The 22,479-nt window shown below is 45.0% G+C and overlaps 1 protein-coding gene across 3 annotated transcripts in view; it reads left to right on the top strand.

Moving 5' to 3' along the window:
- SCMH1 (Scm polycomb group protein homolog 1) overlaps positions 1-20,713 on the top strand; it is a 54,149-nt gene extending 33,436 nt beyond the window's left edge. For all 3 annotated transcript variants that reach the window (XM_032976720.2, XM_076053250.1, XM_076053251.1), the window contains exon 16: positions 18,395-20,713. In XM_032976720.2, coding sequence (XP_032832611.2) covers positions 18,395-18,520 — 126 coding nt within the window. In that variant the 3' untranslated portion in view covers positions 18,521-20,713. The remainder of the gene's footprint in view (positions 1-18,394) is intronic.
- The last annotated feature ends 1,766 nt before the right edge of the window (positions 20,714-22,479 follow it).

The raw sequence follows: 22,479 nt of genomic DNA, 5'->3' as shown, positions 1-22,479 counted from the left end.
ATTGTCATCATTGTCATTGTCATTGTCGTCATTGTCGTTGTCATTGTCGTCGTTGTCATTGTCGTTGTTGTCATTGTCATTGTCGTTGTCATCATTTTCGTCATTGTGTCGTTATCGTCATTGTCGTTGTCATTGTCGTTGTCATCATTGTCGTTGTCATCATTGTCATTGTCCTCGTCGTCATTGTCGTTGTCATCATTGTCGTTGTCATTGTCGTCATTGTTATTGTCGTCATTGCCATCGTTGTCATTGTCGTCGTTGTCATCATTGTCGTTGTTGTCATTGTCGGCATTGTTATTGTCGTCATTGTTATTGTCGTCGTTGTCATTGTCGTCATTGTCGTCATTGTCATTGTCGTCGTTGTCATTGTCGTCGTCATTGTCGTCATTGTCATTGTCGTTGTCATCATTGTCATTGTCATTGTCGTCGTTGTCATTGTCGTCGTTGTCATTGTCGTTGTCATTGTCATTGTCATCATTGTCATTGTCATTGTCGTCATTGTCGTTGTCATTGTCGTCATTGTCATTGTCGTTGTTGTCATTGTCATTGTCGTTGTCATCATTTTCGTCATTGTGTCGTTATCGTCATTGTCGTTGTCATTGTCGTCATTGTCGTCATTGTCGTTGTCATCATTGTCACCGTCGTCGTTGTCATTGTCATCGTTGTCATTATCGTCATTGTCATCATTGTCATTGTCGTTGTCATCATTGTCGTCGTCATTGTCGTCATTGTTATTGTCGTTGTCATCATCGTCATTGTCATCGTTGCATTGTCGTCGTTGTCATCATTGTCGTCGTTGTCATTGTTGTCATTGTTATTGTCGTCGTTGTCATCATTGTCATTGTCGTCATTGTCGTTGTCATTGTCGTCGTTGTCATTGTCGTTGTCATCATTGTCTTTGTCATTGTCGTCGTTGTCATTGTCGTCGTTGTCGTTGTCGTCGTCACCGTCGTAATTGTCGTTATCGTCATTGTCGTGGTCATTGTCGTCATTGTCGTCATTGTCGTTGTCATCATTGTCATCGTCGTCGTTGTCATTGTCATCATTGTCATTGTCGTCGTTGTCATTGTCGTCGTTGTCATTGTCGTCGTTGTCATTGTCGTTGTCATTGTCGTTGTCGTCGTTGTCATTGTCATCATTGTCATCGTCGTCGTTGTCATTGTCACCATTGTCATCATTGTCGTTGTCATTGTCATCATTGTCATTGTCGTCGTTGTCATCATTGTCGTTGTCATTGTCGTTGTCGTCGTTGTCATTGTCGTTGTCATCATTGTCGTTGTCATTGTCGTCATTGTCGTCGTTGTCATTGTCGTTGTTGTCATTGTCGTCGTTGTCATTGTTGTCGTTGTCATCATTGTCGTTGTCATTGTCGTTGTCATTGTCGTTGTCATTGTCGTTGTCATCATTGTCGTTGTCATCATTGTCGTCATTGTCGTCGTCGTCGTTGTCATTGTCATCGTCATCATTGTCGTTGTCGTCGTTGTCATTGTCGTCGTTGTCATTGTCGTTGTCATCATTGTCTTTGTCATCATTGTCGTTGTCATTATCGTCGTTGTCATTGTCGTCGTTGTCATCATTGTCGTTGTCATTGTCGTCATTGTTATTGTCGTCATTGTCATCATTGTCATTGTCGTCGTTGTCATCATTGTCGTCGTCATTGTCGTTGTCATCATTGTCGTTGTCATCATTGTCATTGTCCTCGTCGTCATTGTCGTTGTCATCATTGTCGTTGTCATTGTCGTCATTGTTATTGTCGTCATTGTCTTTGTTGTCATTGTCGTCGTTGTAATCATTGTCGTTGTTGTCATTGTCGTCATTGTTATTGTCGTCATTGTTATTGTCGTAGTTGTCATTGTCGTCATTGTCGTCGTTGTCATTGTCGTTGTCATCATTGTCTTTGTCATCATTGTCGTTGTCATTATCGTCGTTGTCATTGTCGTCGTTGTCATCATTGTCGTTGTCATTGTCGTCATTGTTATTGTCGTCATTGTCATCATTGTCATTGTCGTCGTTGTCATCATTGTCGTCGTCATTGTCGTTGTCATCATTGTCGTTGTCATCATTGTCATTGTCCTCGTCGTCATTGTCGTTGTCATCATTGTCGTTGTCATTGTCGTCATTGTTATTGTCGTCATTGTCTTTGTTGTCATTGTCGTCGTTGTAATCATTGTCGTTGTTGTCATTGTCGTCATTGTTATTGTCGTCATTGTTATTGTCGTAGTTGTCATTGTCGTCATTGTCGTCATTGTCGTCATTGTCATTGTCGTCATTGTCATTGTCGTCGTTGTCATTGTCGTCGTCATTGTCGTCGTTGTCATTGTCGTTGTCATCATTGTCATTGTCATTGTCGTCGTTGTCATTGTCGTCGTTGTCATCATTGTCATTGTCGTCGTTGTCATTGTCGTTGTCATTGTCATTGTCATCATTGTCATTGTCATTGTCATTGTCGTCGTTGTCATTGTCGTCATTGTCATTGTCGTTGTCATTGTCGTCGTTGCATTGTCGTCGTTGTCATTGTCGTCATTGTTATTGTCATCGTTGTCATCATTGTCATTGTCGTCATTGTCGTTGTCATTGTCGTCGTTGTCGTTGTCATCATTGTCTTTGTCATTGTCGTCGTTGTCATTGTCGTCGTTGTCATTGTCGTCATTGTCATTGTCGTTGTCATTGTCGTCATTGTTGTCATTGTCGTCATCACCGTCGTAATTGTCGTTATCGTCATTGTCCTTGTCGTCCTTGTCATCGTCGTCATTGTCATCGTCGTTATCGTTATTGTCGTTGTCATTGTCGTCATTGTCGTTGTCGTCATTGTCATCGTCGTCATTGTCATCATTGTCATTGTCGTTGTTGTCATTGTCGTCGTTGTCATCATTGTCATTGTCATTGTTTTTGTTGTCATTGTCGTTGTCATCATTGTCGTTGTCATTGTCGTTGTTGTCATTGTCATTGTCGTTGTCATCATTGTCGTTGTCATTGTCGTCGTCATTGTCGTTGTCATCATTGTCATTGTTGTTGTTGTCATTGTCGTTATCGTCATTGTCGTTGTCATTGTCGTCATTGTCGTTGTCATCATTGTCACCGTCGTCGTTGTCATCGTTGTCATTTCATCGTTGTCATTATCGTCGTTGTCATCATTGTCATTGTCCTCGTCGTCATTGTCGTTGTCATCATTGTCGTTGTCATTGTCGTCATTGTTATTGTCCTTGTCATTGTCGTCATTGTCATCGTTGCATTGTCGTCGTTGTCATTGTCGTCATTGTTATTGTCGTCGTTGTCATCATTGTCATTGTCGTCATTGTCGTTGTCATTGTCGTCGTTGTCGTTGTCATCATTGTCGTTGTCATTGTCGTCATTGTCATCGTTGTCATTGTCGTTGTTGTCATTGTCGTCGTTGTCATTGTCGTTGTTGTCATCATTGTCGTTGTCATTGTCGTTGTCATTGTCGTTGTCATTGTCGTTGTCATCATTGTCGTTGACATCATTGTCGTCATTGTCGTCGTTGTCATTGTCGTCGTCATCATTGTCGTTGTCGTCGTTGTCATTGTCGTCGTTGTCATTGTCATTGTCATCATTGTCTTTGTCATCATTGTCGTTGTCATTATCGTCGTTGTCATTGTCGTCGTTGTCATCATTGTCGTTGTCATTGTCGTCATTGTTATTGTCGTCATTGTCATCGTTGTCATTGTCGTCGTTGTCATCATTGTCGTCGTTGTCATCATTGTCGTCGTCATTGTCGTTGTCATCATTGTCGTTGTCATCATTGTCATTGTCGTCATTGTCGTCATTGTCATTGTCCTCGTCGTAAATTGTCGTTGCCATCATTGTCGTTGTCATTGTCGTCATTGTTAATGTCGTCATTGTCGTCGTTGTCATCATTGTCGTTGTTGTCATTGTCATCATTGTCGTTGTTGTCATTGTCGTCATTGTTATTGTCGTCATTGTTATTGTCGTCGTTGTCATCATTGTCATTGTCGTCATTGTCGTTGTCATTGTCGTCGTTGTCATTGACGTCGTCATTGTCGTCGTCATTGTCGTCGTTGTCATTGTCGTTGTCATCATTGTCATTGTCTTTGTCGTCGTTGTCATTGTCGTCGTTGTCTTCATTGTCATTGTCGTCGTTGTCATTGTCGTTGTCATTGTCATTGTCATCATTGTCATTGTCATTGTCGTCGTTGTCATTGTCGTCATTGTCATTGTCGTTGTCATTGTCGTCGTTGCATTGTCGTCGTTGTCATTGTCGTCATTGTTATTGTCATCGTTGTCATCATTGTCATTGTCGTTGTCATCATTGTCGTCGTCATTGTCGTCATTGTTATTGTCGTTGTCATCATCGTCATTGTCATCGTTGCATTGTCGTCGTTGTCATCATTGTCGTCGTTGTCATTGTTGTCATTGTTATTGTCGTCGTTGTCATCATTGTCATTGTCGTCATTGTCGTTGTCATTGTCGTCGTTGTCATTTTCGTTGTCATCATTGTCTTTGTCATTGTCGTCGTTGTCATTGTCGTCGTTGTCGTTGTCGTCGTCACCGTCGTAATTGTCGTTATCGTCATTGTCGTGGTCATTGTCGTCATTGTCGTCATTGTCGTTGTCATCATTGTCATCGTCGTCGTTGTCATTGTCATCATTGTCATTGTCGTCGTTGTCATTGTCGTCGTTGTCATTGTCGTCGTTGTCATTGTCGTTGTCATTGTCGTTGTCGTCGTTGTCATTGTCATCATTGTCATCGTCGTCGTTGTCATTGTCACCATTGTCATCATTGTCGTTGTCATTGTCATCATTGTCATTGTCGTCGTTGTCATCATTGTCGTTGTCATTGTCGTTGTCGTCGTTGTCATTGTCGTTGTCATCATTGTCGTTGTCATTGTCGTCATTGTCGTCGTTGTCATTGTCGTTGTTGTCATTGTCGTCGTTGTCATTGTTGTCGTTGTCATCATTGTCGTTGTCATTGTCGTTGTCATTGTCGTTGTCATTGTCGTTGTCATCATTGTCGTTGTCATCATTGTCGTCATTGTCGTCGTCGTCGTTGTCATTGTCATCGTCATCATTGTCGTTGTCGTCGTTGTCATTGTCGTCGTTGTCATTGTCGTTGTCATCATTGTCTTTGTCATCATTGTCGTTGTCATTATCGTCGTTGTCATTGTCGTCGTTGTCATCATTGTCGTTGTCATTGTCGTCATTGTTATTGTCGTCATTGTCATCATTGTCATTGTCGTCGTTGTCATCATTGTCGTCGTCATTGTCGTTGTCATCATTGTCGTTGTCATCATTGTCATTGTCCTCGTCGTCATTGTCGTTGTCATCATTGTCGTTGTCATTGTCGTCATTGTTATTGTCGTCATTGTCTTTGTTGTCATTGTCGTCGTTGTAATCATTGTCGTTGTTGTCATTGTCGTCATTGTTATTGTCGTCATTGTTATTGTCGTAGTTGTCATTGTCGTCATTGTCGTCGTTGTCATTGTCGTTGTCATCATTGTCTTTGTCATCATTGTCGTTGTCATTATCGTCGTTGTCATTGTCGTCGTTGTCATCATTGTCGTTGTCATTGTCGTCATTGTTATTGTCGTCATTGTCATCATTGTCATTGTCGTCGTTGTCATCATTGTCGTCGTCATTGTCGTTGTCATCATTGTCGTTGTCATCATTCTCATTGTCCTCGTCGTCATTGTCGTTGTCATCATTGTCGTTGTCATTGTCGTCATTGTTATTGTCGTCATTGTCTTTGTTGTCATTGTCGTCGTTGTAATCATTGTCGTTGTTGTCATTGTCGTCATTGTTATTGTCGTCATTGTTATTGTCGTAGTTGTCATTGTCGTCATTGTCGTCATTGTCATTGTCGTCATTGTCGTCATTGTCATTGTCGTCGTTGTCATTGTCGTCGTCATTGTCGTCGTTGTCATTGTCGTTGTCATCATTGTCATTGTCATTGTCGTCGTTGTCATTGTCGTCGTTGTCATCATTGTCATTGTCGTCGTTGTCATTGTCGTTGTCATTGTCATTGTCATCATTGTCATTGTCATTGTCGTCGTTGTCATTGTCGTCATTGTCATTGTCGTTGTCATTGTCGTCGTTGCATTGTCGTCGTTGTCATTGTCGTCATTGTTATTGTCATCGTTGTCATCATTGTCATTGTCGTCATTGTCGTTGTCATTGTCGTCGTTGTCGTTGTCATCATTGTCTTTGTCATTGTCGTCGTTGTCATTGTCGTCGTTGTCATTGTCGTCATTGTCATTGTCGTTGTCATTGTCGTCATTGTTGTCATTGTCGTCATCACCGTCGTAATTGTCGTTATCGTCATTGTCCTTGTCGTCCTTGTCATCGTCGTCATTGTCATCGTCGTTATCGTTATTGTCGTTGTCATTGTCGTCATTGTCGTTGTCGTCATTGTCATCGTCGTCATTGTCATCATTGTCATTGTCGTTGTTGTCATTGTCGTCGTTGTCATCATTGTCATTGTCATTGTTTTTGTTGTCATTGTCGTTGTCATCATTGTCGTTGTCATTGTCGTTGTTGTCATTGTCATTGTCGTTGTCATCATTGTCGTTGTCATTGTCGTCGTCATTGTCGTTGTCATCATTGTCATTGTTGTTGTTGTCATTGTCGTTATCGTCATTGTCGTTGTCATTGTCGTCATTGTCGTTGTCATCATTGTCACCGTCGTCGTTGTCATCGTTGTCATTTCATCGTTGTCATTATCGTCGTTGTCATCATTGTCATTGTCCTCGTCGTCATTGTCGTTGTCATCATTGTCGTTGTCATTGTCGTCATTGTTATTGTCCTTGTCATTGTCGTCATTGTCATCGTTGCATTGTCGTCGTTGTCATTGTCGTCATTGTTATTGTCGTCGTTGTCATCATTGTCATTGTCGTCATTGTCGTTGTCATTGTCGTCGTTGTCGTTGTCATCATTGTCGTTGTCATTGTCGTCATTGTCATCGTTGTCATTGTCGTTGTTGTCATTGTCGTCGTTGTCATTGTCGTTGTTGTCATCATTGTCGTTGTCATTGTCGTTGTCATTGTCGTTGTCATTGTCGTTGTCATCATTGTCGTTGTCATCATTGTCGTCATTGTCGTCGTTGTCATTGTCGTCGTCATCATTGTCGTTGTCGTCGTTGTCATTGTCGTCGTTGTCATTGTCATTGTCATCATTGTCTTTGTCATCATTGTCGTTGTCATTATCGTCGTTGTCATTGTCGTCGTTGTCATCATTGTCGTTGTCATTGTCGTCATTGTTATTGTCGTCATTGTCATCATTGTCATTGTCGTCGTTGTCATCATTGTCGTCGTTGTCATCATTGTCGTCGTCATTGTCGTTGTCATCATTGTCGTTGTCATCATTGTCATTGTCGTCATTGTCGTCATTGTCATTGTCCTCGTCGTAAATTGTCGTTGCCATCATTGTCGTTGTCATTGTCGTCATTGTTAATGTCGTCATTGTCGTCGTTGTCATCATTGTCGTTGTTGTCATTGTCATCATTGTCGTTGTTGTCATTGTCGTCATTGTTATTGTCGTCATTGTTATTGTCGTCGTTGTCATCATTGTCATTGTCGTCATTGTCGTTGTCATTGTCGTCGTTGTCATTGACGTCGTCATTGTCGTCGTCATTGTCGTCGTTGTCATTGTCGTTGTCATCATTGTCATTGTCTTTGTCGTCGTTGTCATTGTCGTCGTTGTCATCATTGTCATTGTCGTCGTTGTCATTGTCGTTGTCATTGTCATTGTCATCATTGTCATTGTCGTCGTTGTCATTGTCGTCGTTGTCGTTGTCATTGTCGTCGTGGCATTGTCGTCGTTGTCATTGTCGTCATTGTTATTATCGTCCTTGTCATCATTGTCATTGTCGTCGTTGTCGTTGTCATTGTCGTCGTTGTCATTGTCATCATTGTCTTTGTCATTGTCATCGTTGTCATTGTCGTCATTGTCATTGTCGTCGTTGTCGTTGTCATTGTCCTCATTGTTGTCATTGTCGTCATCTCCGTCGTAATTGTCGTTATCGTCAGTGTCCTTGTCGTCATTGTCATCGTCGTCATTGTCATCGTCGTTATCGTCATTGTCGTCGTCATTGTCGTCATTGTTATTGTCGTTGTCATCGTCGTCATTGTCATCGTTGCATTGTCGTCGTTGTCATCATTGTCGTCGTTGTCATTGTCGTCATTGTTATTGTCGTCGTTGTCATCATTGTCGTTGTCATTGTCGTCGTTGTCATTGTCGTTGTTGTCATTGTCATTGTCGTTGTCATCATTTTCGTCATTGTCGTTGTTGTCATTGTCGTTATCGTCATTGTCGTTGTCATTGTCGTCATTGTCGTTGTCATCATTGTCACCGTCGTCGTTGTCATTGTCATCGTTGTCATTATCGTCGTTGTCATCATTGTCATTGTCCTCGTCGTCATTGTCGTTGTCATCATTGTCGTCGTCATTGTCGTCATTGTTATTGTCGTTGTCATCGTCGTCATTGTCATCGTTGCATTGTCGTCGTTGTCATCATTGTCGTCGTTGTCATTGTTGTCATTGTTATTGTCGTCGTTGTCATCATTGTCATTGTCGTCATTGTCATTGTCGTCGTTGTCATTGTCATCATTGTCTTTGTCATTGTCGTCGTTGTCATTGTCGTCGTTGTCGTTGTCGTCGTCACCGTCGTAATTGTCGTTATCGTCATTGTCGTGGTCATTGTCGTCATTGTCGTTGTCATCATTGTCATCGTCGTCATTGTCATTGTCATCATTGTCATTGTCGTCGTTGTCATTGTCGTCGTTGTCATTGTCGTCGTTGTCATTGTCGTTGTCATTGTCGTTGTCGTCGTTGTCATTGTCATCATTGTCATCGTCGTCGTTGTCATTGTCATCATTGTCATCATTGTCGTTGTCATTGTCATCATTGTCATTGTCGTCGTTGTCATTGTTGTCGTTGTCATCATTGTCGTTGTCATTGTCGTTGTCGTCGTTGTCATTGTCGTTGTCATCATTGTCGTTGTCATTGTCGTCATTGTCGTCGTTGTCATTGACGTTGTTGTCATTGTCGTCGTTGTCATTGTCGTCATTGTCATCATTGTCGTTGTCATTGTCGTTGTCATTGTCGTTGTCATTGTCGTTGTCATCATTGTCGTTGTCATCATTGTCGTCATTGTCGTCGTTGTCATTGTCGTCGTCGTCATTGTCGTCGTTGTCATTGTCGTTGTCATCATTGTCTTTGTCATCATTGTCGTTGTCATTATCGTCGTTGTCATTGTCGTCGTTGTCATCATTGTCGTTGTCATTGTCGTCATTGTTATTGTCGTCATTGTCATCATTGTCATTGTCGTCGTTGTCATCATTGTCGTCGTCATTGTCGTTGTCATCATTGTCGTTGTCATCATTGTCATTGTCCTCGTCGTCATTGTCGTTGTCATCATTGTCGTTGTCATTGTCGTCATTGTTATTGTCGTCATTGCCATCGTTGTCATTGTCGTCGTTGTCATCATTGTCGTTGTTGTCATTGTCGGCATTGTTATTGTCGTCATTGTTATTGTCGTCGTTGTCATTGTCGTCATTGTCGTCATTGTCATTGTCGTCGTTGTCATTGTCGTCGTCATTGTCGTCATTGTCATTGTCGTTGTCATCATTGTCATTGTCATTGTCGTCGTTGTCATTGTCGTCGTTGTCATTGTCGTTGTCATTGTCATTGTCATCATTGTCATTGTCATTGTCGTCATTGTCGTTGTCATTGTCGTCGTTGTCATTGTCGTTGTTGTCATTGTCATTGTCGTTGTCATCATTTTCGTCATTGTGTCGTTATCGTCATTGTCGTTGTCATTGTCGTTGTCATCATTGTCGTTGTCATCATTGTCATTGTCCTCGTCGTCATTGTCGTTGTCATCATTGTCGTTGTCATTGTCGTCATTGTTATTGTCGTCATTGCCATCGTTGTCATTGTCGTCGTTGTCATCATTGTCGTTGTTGTCATTGTCGGCATTGTTATTGTCGTCATTGTTATTGTCGTCGTTGTCATTGTCGTCATTGTCGTCATTGTCATTGTCGTCGTTGTCATTGTCGTCGTCATTGTCGTCATTGTCATTGTCGTTGTCATCATTGTCATTGTCATTGTCGTCGTTGTCATTGTCGTCGTTGTCATTGTCGTTGTCATTGTCATTGTCATCATTGTCATTGTCATTGTCGTCATTGTCGTTGTCATTGTCGTCATTGTCATTGTCGTTGTTGTCATTGTCATTGTCGTTGTCATCATTTTCGTCATTGTGTCGTTATCGTCATTGTCGTTGTCATTGTCGTCATTGTCGTCATTGTCGTTGTCATCATTGTCACCGTCGTCGTTGTCATTGTCATCGTTGTCATTATCGTCATTGTCATCATTGTCATTGTCGTTGTCATCATTGTCGTCGTCATTGTCGTCATTGTTATTGTCGTTGTCATCATCGTCATTGTCATCGTTGCATTGTCGTCGTTGTCATCATTGTCGTCGTTGTCATTGTTGTCATTGTTATTGTCGTCGTTGTCATCATTGTCATTGTCGTCATTGTCGTTGTCATTGTCGTCGTTGTCATTGTCGTTGTCATCATTGTCTTTGTCATTGTCGTCGTTGTCATTGTCGTCGTTGTCGTTGTCGTCGTCACCGTCGTAATTGTCGTTATCGTCATTGTCGTGGTCATTGTCGTCATTGTCGTCATTGTCGTTGTCATCATTGTCATCGTCGTCGTTGTCATTGTCATCATTGTCATTGTCGTCGTTGTCATTGTCGTCGTTGTCATTGTCGTCGTTGTCATTGTCGTTGTCATTGTCGTTGTCGTCGTTGTCATTGTCATCATTGTCATCGTCGTCGTTGTCATTGTCACCATTGTCATCATTGTCGTTGTCATTGTCATCATTGTCATTGTCGTCGTTGTCATCATTGTCGTTGTCATTGTCGTTGTCGTCGTTGTCATTGTCGTTGTCATCATTGTCGTTGTCATTGTCGTCATTGTCGTCGTTGTCATTGTCGTTGTTGTCATTGTCGTCGTTGTCATTGTTGTCGTTGTCATCATTGTCGTTGTCATTGTCGTTGTCATTGTCGTTGTCATTGTCGTTGTCATCATTGTCGTTGTCATCATTGTCGTCATTGTCGTCGTCGTCGTTGTCATTGTCATCGTCATCATTGTCGTTGTCGTCGTTGTCATTGTCGTCGTTGTCATTGTCGTTGTCATCATTGTCTTTGTCATCATTGTCGTTGTCATTATCGTCGTTGTCATTGTCGTCGTTGTCATCATTGTCGTTGTCATTGTCGTCATTGTTATTGTCGTCATTGTCATCATTGTCATTGTCGTCGTTGTCATCATTGTCGTCGTCATTGTCGTTGTCATCATTGTCGTTGTCATCATTGTCATTGTCCTCGTCGTCATTGTCGTTGTCATCATTGTCGTTGTCATTGTCGTCATTGTTATTGTCGTCATTGTCTTTGTTGTCATTGTCGTCGTTGTAATCATTGTCGTTGTTGTCATTGTCGTCATTGTTATTGTCGTCATTGTTATTGTCGTAGTTGTCATTGTCGTCGTTGTCATTGTCGTTGTCATCATTGTCTTTGTCATCATTGTCGTTGTCATTATCGTCGTTGTCATTGTCGTCGTTGTCATCATTGTCGTTGTCATTGTCGTCATTGTTATTGTCGTCATTGTCATCATTGTCATTGTCGTCGTTGTCATCATTGTCGTCGTCATTGTCGTTGTCATCATTGTCGTTGTCATCATTGTCATTGTCCTCGTCGTCATTGTCGTTGTCATCATTGTCGTTGTCATTGTCGTCATTGTTATTGTCGTCATTGTCTTTGTTGTCATTGTCGTCGTTGTAATCATTGTCGTTGTTGTCATTGTCGTCATTGTTATTGTCGTCATTGTTATTGTCGTAGTTGTCATTGTCGTCATTGTCGTCATTGTCGTCATTGTCATTGTCGTCATTGTCGTCATTGTCATTGTCGTCGTTGTCATTGTCGTCGTCATTGTCGTCGTTGTCATTGTCGTTGTCATCATTGTCATTGTCATTGTCGTCGTTGTCATTGTCGTCGTTGTCATCATTGTCATTGTCGTCGTTGTCATTGTCGTTGTCATTGTCATTGTCATCATTGTCATTGTCATTGTCGTCGTTGTCATTGTCGTCATTGTCATTGTCGTTGTCATTGTCGTCGTTGCATTGTCGTCGTTGTCATTGTCGTCATTGTTATTGTCATCATTGTCATCATTGTCATTGTCGTCATTGTCGTTGTCATTGTCGTCGTTGTCGTTGTCATCATTGTCTTTGTCATTGTCGTCGTTGTCATTGTCGTCGTTGTCATTGTCGTCATTGTCATTGTCGTTGTCATTGTCGTCATTGTTGTCATTGTCGTCATCACCGTCGTAATTGTCGTTATCGTCATTGTCCTTGTCGTCCTTGTCATCGTCGTCATTGTCATCGTCGTTATCGTTATTGTCGTTGTCATTGTCGTCATTGTCGTTGTCGTCATTGTCATCGTCGTCATTGTCATCATTGTCATTGTCGTTGTTGTCATTGTCGTCGTTGTCATCATTGTCATTGTCATTGTTTTTGTTGTCATTGTCGTTGTCATCATTGTCGTTGTCATTGTCGTTGTTGTCATTGTCATTGTCGTTGTCATCATTGTCGTTGTCATTGTCGTCGTCATTGTCGTTGTCATCATTGTCATTGTTGTTGTTGTCATTGTCGTTATCGTCATTGTCGTTGTCATTGTCGTCATTGTCGTTGTCATCATTGTCACCGTCGTCGTTGTCATCGTTGTCATTTCATCGTTGTCATTATCGTCGTTGTCATCATTGTCATTGTCCTCGTCGTCATTGTCGTTGTCATCATTGTCGTTGTCATTGTCGTCATTGTTATTGTCCTTGTCATTGTCGTCATTGTCATCGTTGCATTGTCGTCGTTGTCATTGTCGTCATTGTTATTGTCGTCGTTGTCATCATTGTCATTGTCGTCATTGTCGTTGTCATTGTCGTCGTTGTCGTTGTCATCATTGTCGTTGTCATTGTCGTCATTGTCATCGTTGTCATTGTCGTTGTTGTCATTGTCGTCGTTGTCATTGTCGTTGTTGTCATCATTGTCGTTGTCATTGTCGTTGTCATTGTCGTTGTCATTGTCGTTGTCATCATTGTCGTTGTCATCATTGTCGTCATTGTCGTCGTTGTCATTGTCGTCGTCATCATTGTCGTTGTCGTCGTTGTCATTGTCGTCGTTGTCATTGTCATTGTCATCATTGTCTTTGTCATCATTGTCGTTGTCATTATCGTCGTTGTCATTGTCGTCGTTGTCATCATTGTCGTTGTCATTGTCGTCATTGTTATTGTCGTCATTGTCATCGTTGTCATTGTCGTCGTTGTCATCATTGCCGTCGTCATTGTCGTTGTCATCATTGTCGTTGTCATCATTGTCATTGTCGTCATTGTCGTCATTGTCATTGTCCTCGTCGTAAATTGTCGTTGCCATCATTGTCGTTGTCATTGTCGTCATTGTTAATGTCGTCATTGTCGTCGTTGTCATCATTGTCGTTGTTGTCATTGTCATCATTGTCGTTGTTGTCATTGTCGTCATTGTTATTGTCGTCATTGTTATTGTCGTCGTTGTCATCATTGTCATTGTCGTCATTGTCGTTGTCATTGTCGTCGTTGTCATTGACGTCGTCATTGTCGTCGTCATTGTCGTCGTTGTCATTGTCGTTGTCATCATTGTCATTGTCTTTGTCGTCGTTGTCATTGTCGTCGTTGTCATCATTGTCATTGTCGTCGTTGTCATTGTCGTTGTCATTGTCATTGTCATCATTGTCATTGTCGTCGTTGTCATTGTCGTCGTTGTCGTTGTCATTGTCGTCGTGGCATTGTCGTCGTTGTCATTGTCGTCATTGTTATTATCGTCCTTGTCATCATTGTCATTGTCGTCGTTGTCGTTGTCATTGTCGTCGTTGTCATTGTCATCATTGTCTTTGTCATTGTCATCGTTGTCATTGTCGTCATTGTCATTGTCGTCGTTGTCGTTGTCATTGTCCTCATTGTTGTCATTGTCGTCATCTCCGTCGTAATTGTCGTTATCGTCAGTGTCCTTGTCGTCATTGTCATCGTCGTCATTGTCATCGTCGTTATCGTCATTGTCGTTGTCATTGTCGTCATTGTCGTTGTCGTCATTGTCATCGTCGTCGTTGTCATCGTTGTCATTGTCATTGTCGTTGTTGTCATTGTCATTGTCGTTGTCATCATTGTCGTTGTCATTGTCGTTGTTGTCATTGTCATTGTCGTTGTCATCATTGTCGTTGTCATTGTCGTCGTCATTGTCGTTGTCATCATTGTCATTGTCGTTGTTGTCATTGTCATTGTCATCATTTTCGTCATTGTCATTGTCGTCATTGTCGTTGTCATCATTGTCACCGTCGTCGTTGTCATCGTTGTCATTGTCATCGTTGTCATTATCGTCGTTGTCATCATTGTCATTGTCCTCATCGTCATTGTCGTTGTCATCATTGTCGTCGTCATTGTCGTCATTGTTATTGTCGTTGTCATCGTCGTCATTGTCATCGTTGCATTGTCGTCGTTGTCATCATTGTCGTCGTTGTCATTGTCGTCATTGTTATTGTCGTCGTTCTCATCATTGTCATTGTCGTCATTGTCGTTGTCATTGTCGTCGTTGTCATTGTCGTCGTTGTCATTGTCGTTGTCATCATTGTCTTTGTCATTGTCGTCGTTGTTGTTGTCGTCGACACCGTCGTAATTGTCGTTATCGTCATTGTCGTGGTCATTGTCGTCATTGTCGTTGTCATCATTGTCATCGTCGTCCTTGTCATTGTCATCATTGTCATTGTCGTCGTTGTCATTGTCGTCGTTGTCATTGTCGTCGTTGTCATTGTCGTCGTTGTCATTGTCGTTGTCGTAGTTGTCATTGTCATCATTGTCATCGTCGTCGTTGTCATTGTCATCATTGTCATCGTCGTCGTTGTCATTGTCATCATTGTCATCATTGTCGTTGTCATTGTCATCATTGTCATTGTCGTCGTTGTCATTGTTGTCGTTGTCATCATTGTCGTTGTCATTGTCGTTGTCGTCGTTGTCATTGTCGTTGTCATCATTGTCGTTGTCATTGTCGTCATTGTCGTTGTTGTCATTGTCGTTGTTGTCATTGTCGTCGTTGTCATTGTCGTCGTTGTCATCATTGTCGTTGTCATTGTCGTTGTCATTGTCGTTGTCATTGTCGTTGTCATCATTGTCGTTGTCATCATTGTCGTCATTGTCATTGTCGTCGTCATCATTGTCGTTGTCGTCGTTGTCATTGTCGTCGTTGTCATTGTCGTTGTCATCATTGTCTTTGTCATCATTGTCATTGTCATTATCGTCATTGTCATTGTCGTCGTTGTCATCATTGTCGTTGTCATTGTCGTCATTGTTATTGTCGTCATTGTCATCGTTGTCATTGTCGTCGTTGTCATCATTGTCGTCGTCATTGTCGTTGTCATCATTGTCGTTGTCATCATTGTCATTGTCGTCGTTGTCGTCATTGTCATTGTCCTCGTCGTCATTGTCGTTGTCATCATTGTCGTTGTCATTGTCGTCATTGTTATTGTCGTCATTGTCATCGTTGTCATTGTTGTCATTGTCATCATTGTCGTTGTTGTCATTGTCGTCATTGTTATTGTCGTCATTGTTATTATCGTCATTGTTATTGTCGTCGTTGTCATTGTCGTCATTGTCATTGTCGTCGTTGTCATTGTCGTCGTCATTGTCGTCGTTGTCATTGTCGTTGTCATCATTGTCATTGTCATTGTCGTCGTTGTCATTGTCGTCGTTGTCATCATTGTCATTGTCGTCGTTGTCATTGTCATCATTGTCATTGTCATTGTCGTCGTTGTCATTGTCGTCGTTGTCATTGTCGTTGTCATTGTCGTCGTTGCATTGTCGTCGTTGTCATTGTCGTCATTGTTATTGTCGTCGTTGTCATCATTGTCATTGTCGTCATTGTCGTTGTCATTGTCGTCGTTGTCGTTGTCATCATTGTCTTTGTCATTGTCGTCGTTGTCATTGTCGTCGTTGTCATTGTCGTCATTGTCATTGTCGTCATTGTCGTTGTCATTGTCGTCATTGTTGTCATTGTCGTCATCACCGTCGTAATTGTCGTTATCGTCATTGTCCTTGTCGTCCTTGTCATCGTCGTCATTGTCATCGTCGTTATCGTCATTGTCGTTGTCATTGTCGTCATTGTCGTTGTCGTCATTGTCATCGTCGTCATTGTCATCATTGACATTGTCGTCATTGTCGTCGTTGTCATCATTGTCATTGTCATTGTCGTTGTTGTCATTGTCATTGTCGTTGTCATCATTGTCGTTGTCATTGTCGTTGTTGTCATTGTCATTGTCGTTGTCATCATTGTCGTTGTCATTGTCGTCATCATTGTCGTTGTCATCATTGTCATTGTCGTTGTTGTCATTGTCATTGTCTTTGTCATCATTTTCGTCATTGTCGTTGTTGTCATTGTCGTTATCGTCATTGTCGTTGTCATTGTCGTCATTGTCGTTGTCATCATTGTCACCGTCGTCGTTGTCATCGTTGTCATTGTCATCGTTGTCATTATCGTCGTTGTCATCATTGTCATTGTCCTCGTCGTCATTGTCGTTGTCATCATTGTCGTTGTCATTGTCGTCATTGTTATTGTCCTTGTCATTGTCGTCATTGTCATCGTTGCATTGTCGTCGTTGTCATTGTCGTCATTGTTATTGTCGTCGTTGTCGTTGTCATTGTCGTTGTCATTGTCGTCGTTGTCATTGTCGTTGTCATCATTGTCTTTGTCATTGTCGTCGTTGTCATTGTCGTCATTGTCATTGTCGTCGTCACCGTCGTAATTGTCGTTATCGTCATTGTCCTTGTCGTCATTGTCATCGTCGTCAATGTCATCGTCGTTATCGTCATTGTCGTGGTCATTGTCGTCATTGTCGTTGTCATCATTGTCATCGTCGTCGTTGTCATTGTCATCATTGTTATTGTCGTCGTTGTCATTGTCGTCATTGTCATTGTCGTCGTTGTCATTGTCGTCGTTGTCATTGTCGTTGTCGTCGTTGTTATTGTCATCATTGTCATCGTCGTCGTTGTCATTGTTGTCGTTGTCATCATTGTCGTTGTCATTGTCGTTGTCGTCGTTGTCATTGTCGTTGTCATCATTGTCGTTGTCGTTGTCATTGTCGTTGTCGTTGTCATCATTGTTGATGTCATCATTGTCGTCATTGTCGTCGTTGTCATTGTCGTCGTTATCATTGTCGTTGTCATTTTTGTCATTGTCGTCGTTGTCATCATTGTCGTTGTCATTGTCGTCGTTGTCATTGTCGTCGTTGTCATTGTCGTCGTTGTCATTGTCGTCGTCATCATTGTCGTTGTCATTGTCGTCATTGTCATTGTCGTCGTTGTCATTGTCGTTGTCATCATTGTCGTTGTCATTGTCGTCGTTGTCATCATTGTCGTTGTCATTGTCGTCATTGTCATTGTCGTCGTTGTCATTGTCGTTGTCATCATTGTCGTTGTCATTGTCGTCGTTGTCATCATTGTCATTGTCATTGTCGTCATTGTCATTGTCGTCGTTGTCATTATCGTTGTCATCATTGTCGTTGTCATTGTCGTCATTGTCGTTGTCATTGTAGTTGTCATCATTGTCGTTGTCTTTCTCGTCGTTGTCATTGTCGCGTTGTCATTGTCGTCATTGTCATTGTCGTTGTCATTGTCGTTGTCATTGTTGTCATTGTCGTCGTTGTCATCATTGTTGTCACTGTTGTCATTGTCGTCGTTGTCATAATTGTCGTTGTCATTGTCGTCGTTGTCATTGTCGTCGTTGTCATTGTCGTCATTGTCATTGTTGTCGTCGTCATTGTCGTTGTCATTGTCGTCGTTGTGATTGTCGTCGTTGTCATTGTCATTGTCGTCGTCATTGTCATTGTCGTCATTGTCATTGTCGTCGTTGTCATCGTTGTCATTGTCGTCATTGTTATTGTCGTTGTCATTGTCGTCATTGTCATTGTCATCGTTGTCATTGTCGTCGTTGTCATCATTGTCGTCATTGTTATTGTCGTCGTCATTGTCGTCGTCATTGTCGTTGTCATTGTCGTTGTCATCATTGCCATTGTCGTCGTTGTCATCATTGTCGTTGTCCTCGTCGTTATTGTCCTCGTCGTCATTGTCGTTGTCATCATTGTCGTTGTCATTGTCAACGTTGTCGTCGACGTCATCGTCGTCATCCTCAGCGTCGTTATGATCATCATCATCGTCATCATCGTGCCCCGACAGCTGCCGTTGTTTCTGTCTCATCTCATTGCATCTCCACCACACCGACCCCCAAGAACCCCCCTCGGGCAACGTCTGACCCCTCTGACCCCTCTGACCCCTTTGACCACCTGACCCCACGACAGGAGATTGATGGCCGGGCTCTGCTGCTGCTCAAGAGCGAGATGATGATGAAGTACATGGGCCTCAAGTTGGGCCCGGCGCTCAAGCTGGCCTACCACATCGACCGCTTGCGGCAGGGCAAGCGCTGAACCACACAACCGCTCAACCTCGCCTCTCTCTCTGCTCTGCGATTCTCTCTCCTCTCTCTCCTCTCTCTCTCCTCTCTCCTCGTCTCGACGAACGAATTAGCCGTCGTTATTTCTGTTCTGCTATCGTTACTACTTCACGGCGGTCGTTTACTTAAAGACGTTTACCGTGCGGTGGCTGGGATCTGTGGTTGGGGTGAGGTGGTGGTAGGGGTGAAGTGGAGGTTGAGGTGAGGTGGCGGGGTGAGGTGCAGGTGGAGGTGAGGTGGGGGGGGTGAGATGGATCGCGTCGTCCGTGGCATCGCCCGTCCGTGCGCAAGCGGCTGCTTAAGGGCGGCGGCATCACCGGCTGCGGAAGTTGACGTTGGAACGGCGTTGGAACGGCGTTGGAACGGCGTTGGAACGGCGTCGGAACGACGTTGGAACGACGTTGGAACGGCGTTGGAACGGCGTCGGAACGGCGTCGGAACGGCGTCGGAACCACGTCAGAGTGACGTCACGAGCTACGGAAGGGAGCGGTTAGAATCCGTCCCCCCTGCCCCACCACCACCACCTCCTGCTCCTCCTGCGGTGACGTTTGGTGGGAACCTCACCGTAGCCACACGGCACAAACACAGACGCTCGCTTCCACCACCCACCACGCATCACGGCCCCTATTTCCAAGCCCCCCCACACCTCCCCCACCTGCTCCCCCCTTTCCCGGAAGGGGTTCAAAGGTCAATCAACGGCGCCTGTGACAAACAAAAAATCTGCAAACAAAAACAGACTCTCGCTCTCTCTGCCCGCCCCGCGCTCGCCTTTTTATTGTTATTTTTTATTTTTGTACGGTTCTCACGTTTCCGTGCCGTCGGCACTCGGGAGACGGCACGTCATGGACGAAGCTGGCCATTGCGAACCCTGGCCCCCTGTAACGGCAGCAGCAGCAGCAGCAGTGACATTGCGATACTTTTCTAGAGTGGCGTTGCAGCAGCGGACTTCACAAGTCCGGCGAGAATCCAGGGGGGGAAGGGGTGGGGGGGTTGAAGGCCTGTGAGCACACGCTGGCGGAAGACTGCCAGGGCAGACTCGTGCGTCTCCACGTGAGCCTGTCGGTCTCTGCTGATCTCTGTGTATGTCTGCGGATCTCTGTGTGTCTCCGTGCAGGCCTATGAGTCTCTGTGTAAGTCCGCGTGTCCGTGCGAGTCTTAAGAGCAAGTGGTTGCGACGAGGCTGTCGCACCACTTGCAGGATCTTGCGGGAGGGTGGGTGGAGAGACCTTTGGTAGCGTGATGGTGGCCGTGGTGGTGGTGGTGGCCGTGGTGGAGGTCGTGGTGGAGGTGGTGGTGGAGGGCATGATGGAGCAGTTTTGGACAGTTTCCCTCCCATACCTAGGCAGTGTGCTTATGACCAGCTCCGTTTTTTTACAGCAGAGTTCGGGCAGCATTATCTTTTCATTGGCTGCGTAACGCTGTGTGGAACCTACCTGGTCTGTTGCTCCACATGAAGCTTCGGGTGTTCTCGGCCACAGTAATGCCCTCGCTGCTCTCTGCTTGCGAGATGTGGACCCCACTAATGGAGGAACATCGGAGCCAGTTTTAAACATCCAGGTTAACCTGCCTACGATCCATCCTGGGTTTAACCAAGCTTGATTGTGTAAGAAGTACACAGATCCTTGAAAGATCTGGACACAGTCCTATCAGTGAACTCCTCCTGCAGGCGAGGCTGCATTGGCTGGGTAATGTAGCCCACATACCCAGCTACCGCATGCCCAAGCAGCTTCTGTTTGCCCGTTTAGAGGGGGCTAAACGGGCACGACATGGGCTGGAGAAGTGATGGACTTCTGCAGTACAGGAGGACGTTGAGCTGAGTGGACTTGCCAGAGACTGGTACCAGCGGTGTCAGGATCGGCCTCTATGGAGGAGGCTCGTGAAGGACGCTGCTACTCGGCAATTCGAGGCAGTCGCCCTCCAGCAACAACGGAGGGCAGAGGAGCGATGCTCACAACAATGAGCAGAGTGCCGGGTGGCTAAAATGCAGCAAGTTGGCACAGTAGGGGGCACAGCTGGTGTGCATCTACCGGTCATCGCAGCCAACCCATGGCACCTGCTGGGTTTGTCCCGAGACCACCTCCTGTCAGCGAGCCTTCGACACCTCACGTGGCCTCAGAGTCACCATGGCACAGGCGCTGTGCATGGGGAGGGTGGGGGGAGCGGGGGATGGGAGGGGGGGGCCGTGGCCTTGTACACCGTTGGTAATCACAGCGGTGGATGTGTTTTTTTATAGCTGTTGTGTTCTTAATTTTAGAACGTTACTTGGACACGGCCATTGGACCGTGTAAAGTCCGACAGTGGGCGAGCTGTTGCGTGCCGGGTCCCGGACGTGCGCCGGGGATTGGTAGCGGGTGGTCATTTCCAAGGGAAGGTTAATGTAAAACGGGGGCTTCCGCCATGGGAATGTGGAGTTTTCAACGGGTCAGTTGGATTTGTTTTTTTAACAATCAAACTTTTAGAAGATGGTTCTAAAGAGCTTTAAAAGTTACTAAAAACCTTGCGTTATCAAAAGTAGTGCACTCGGACGATGTAATTGTTAGAGATCAGGTTCGCATGGAAGCGGATATCGCAGAGCTACATCTGATGTGCCTTCTTCTAAATGGCACTCTGGTCCAGACACGACGGCTCGCGGGAAGCGGATATCTCAGAGCTACCTCTGAGATGCCTTCGAATGATGCGCGCACCTCCGGATTCGCTGCGCTCAGTTGACGCCGCGAGACTGAGGTCCTGGAACCCAAACATCTCAGCAGTGCTGGTTCGGTTGGTTGTCTCGGACACGGCCATTGTGAACCGCGCGGTTTGTTTGCGGACGCCACGTGCCAGCGGTGCAGTGTTAGGAACCGCGTTTGCCACTAATTTCTGTTCTTCCTGCTGCTGCGTCCCCCACCCATTACGTTGTTTACAGATGAAGTTGGCGGCCGTGACGGCGTTGTTGTCGCTGTTGTGTGTTCACAGCTGCAGGTGACCACCACCGCCATCGATCGCCGCCCACCATCGCCGCCCACCATCGCCACCATCGCCACCATCACCGACACCGCCATCGCCCCACTCTCCCACCATCGCCACCATCATCACCGCCACCATCATCATCACCCCCATCGCCCCACTCTCCCGCCGCCGCCTGTGCGCGCGTACCGAGCACCTCCACGTTATCGTCATCGCTGGCGTCGTCGTTACTGCGGCCGGTTTGCCGGAGAGCTGCCCTCTGCAGGTCGTCCACTCGTGTACGTGCGTGAGTGTACGTACATGAGTGTACGCTCACGTGAGTGTGTGTACGTACATGAGTGTACGTTCACGTGAGTGTGCGTACGTACATGAGTGTACGCTCACGTGAGTATGTGTACGTACATGGGAACGGGGGAAAAAGGGAGTTGTATCCAGTTGGTGGGTTTGCAACTTCGCCGAACGTCGGCCGCAAGGGGCCCGCGACCTTCAGCTCCACCGTGCGAGTCCGAGACGGTCGGAGGTGGCGGCGGCAGCGGCGGCGGCGGCCCCGCACCGGTGAAACCGCCCGTTGCCACGCGTGCCGCTTACTAAGTTTTGGCCGTGTCAGGTGGCGGAGGGCAACACGATGACGCAACGCCTTTGGCCGGATCGTGACGCGCGCGCCGACGCCCAACCGGGGAGGGGGCGGCGGGGGGGGGCTCGCGGCAAACCTGCGTCTCCAAATTCCCCCCACGGTGCATTGCGGCTCTCGAAGTATCGAGCCGCTGCCGTTGTTTGTGCGGTTTTTTTCGTTTCTCTACCGAAATCGGAAAAGAAAAAAAATGCTCCTGCGCTGACCGCCCCCCCCCCACCACCTCCCTTAAACTTCACGAAGCGTCTTGGCAAACGCGTTTCCAGTTATCGCCGATGGCGGTGCGTGCCGCGCCATCCCCGCGTGACGACTCCGCGAGCCCGGAGTCGTTCGCCAGACGAGGTTCCTAAAGCCCA

Source organism: Petromyzon marinus, chromosome 60, assembly GCF_048934315.1.
Source record: "Petromyzon marinus isolate PM22_M1 ecotype Great Lakes invasive population chromosome 60, UKy_Petmar_22M1.pri1.0, whole genome shotgun sequence".
NCBI lineage: Eukaryota > Metazoa > Chordata > Hyperoartia > Petromyzontiformes > Petromyzontidae > Petromyzon > Petromyzon marinus.
Note: the sequence above shows the minus strand (reverse complement) of the source record. Positions and strands in the feature narration are given on the sequence as shown.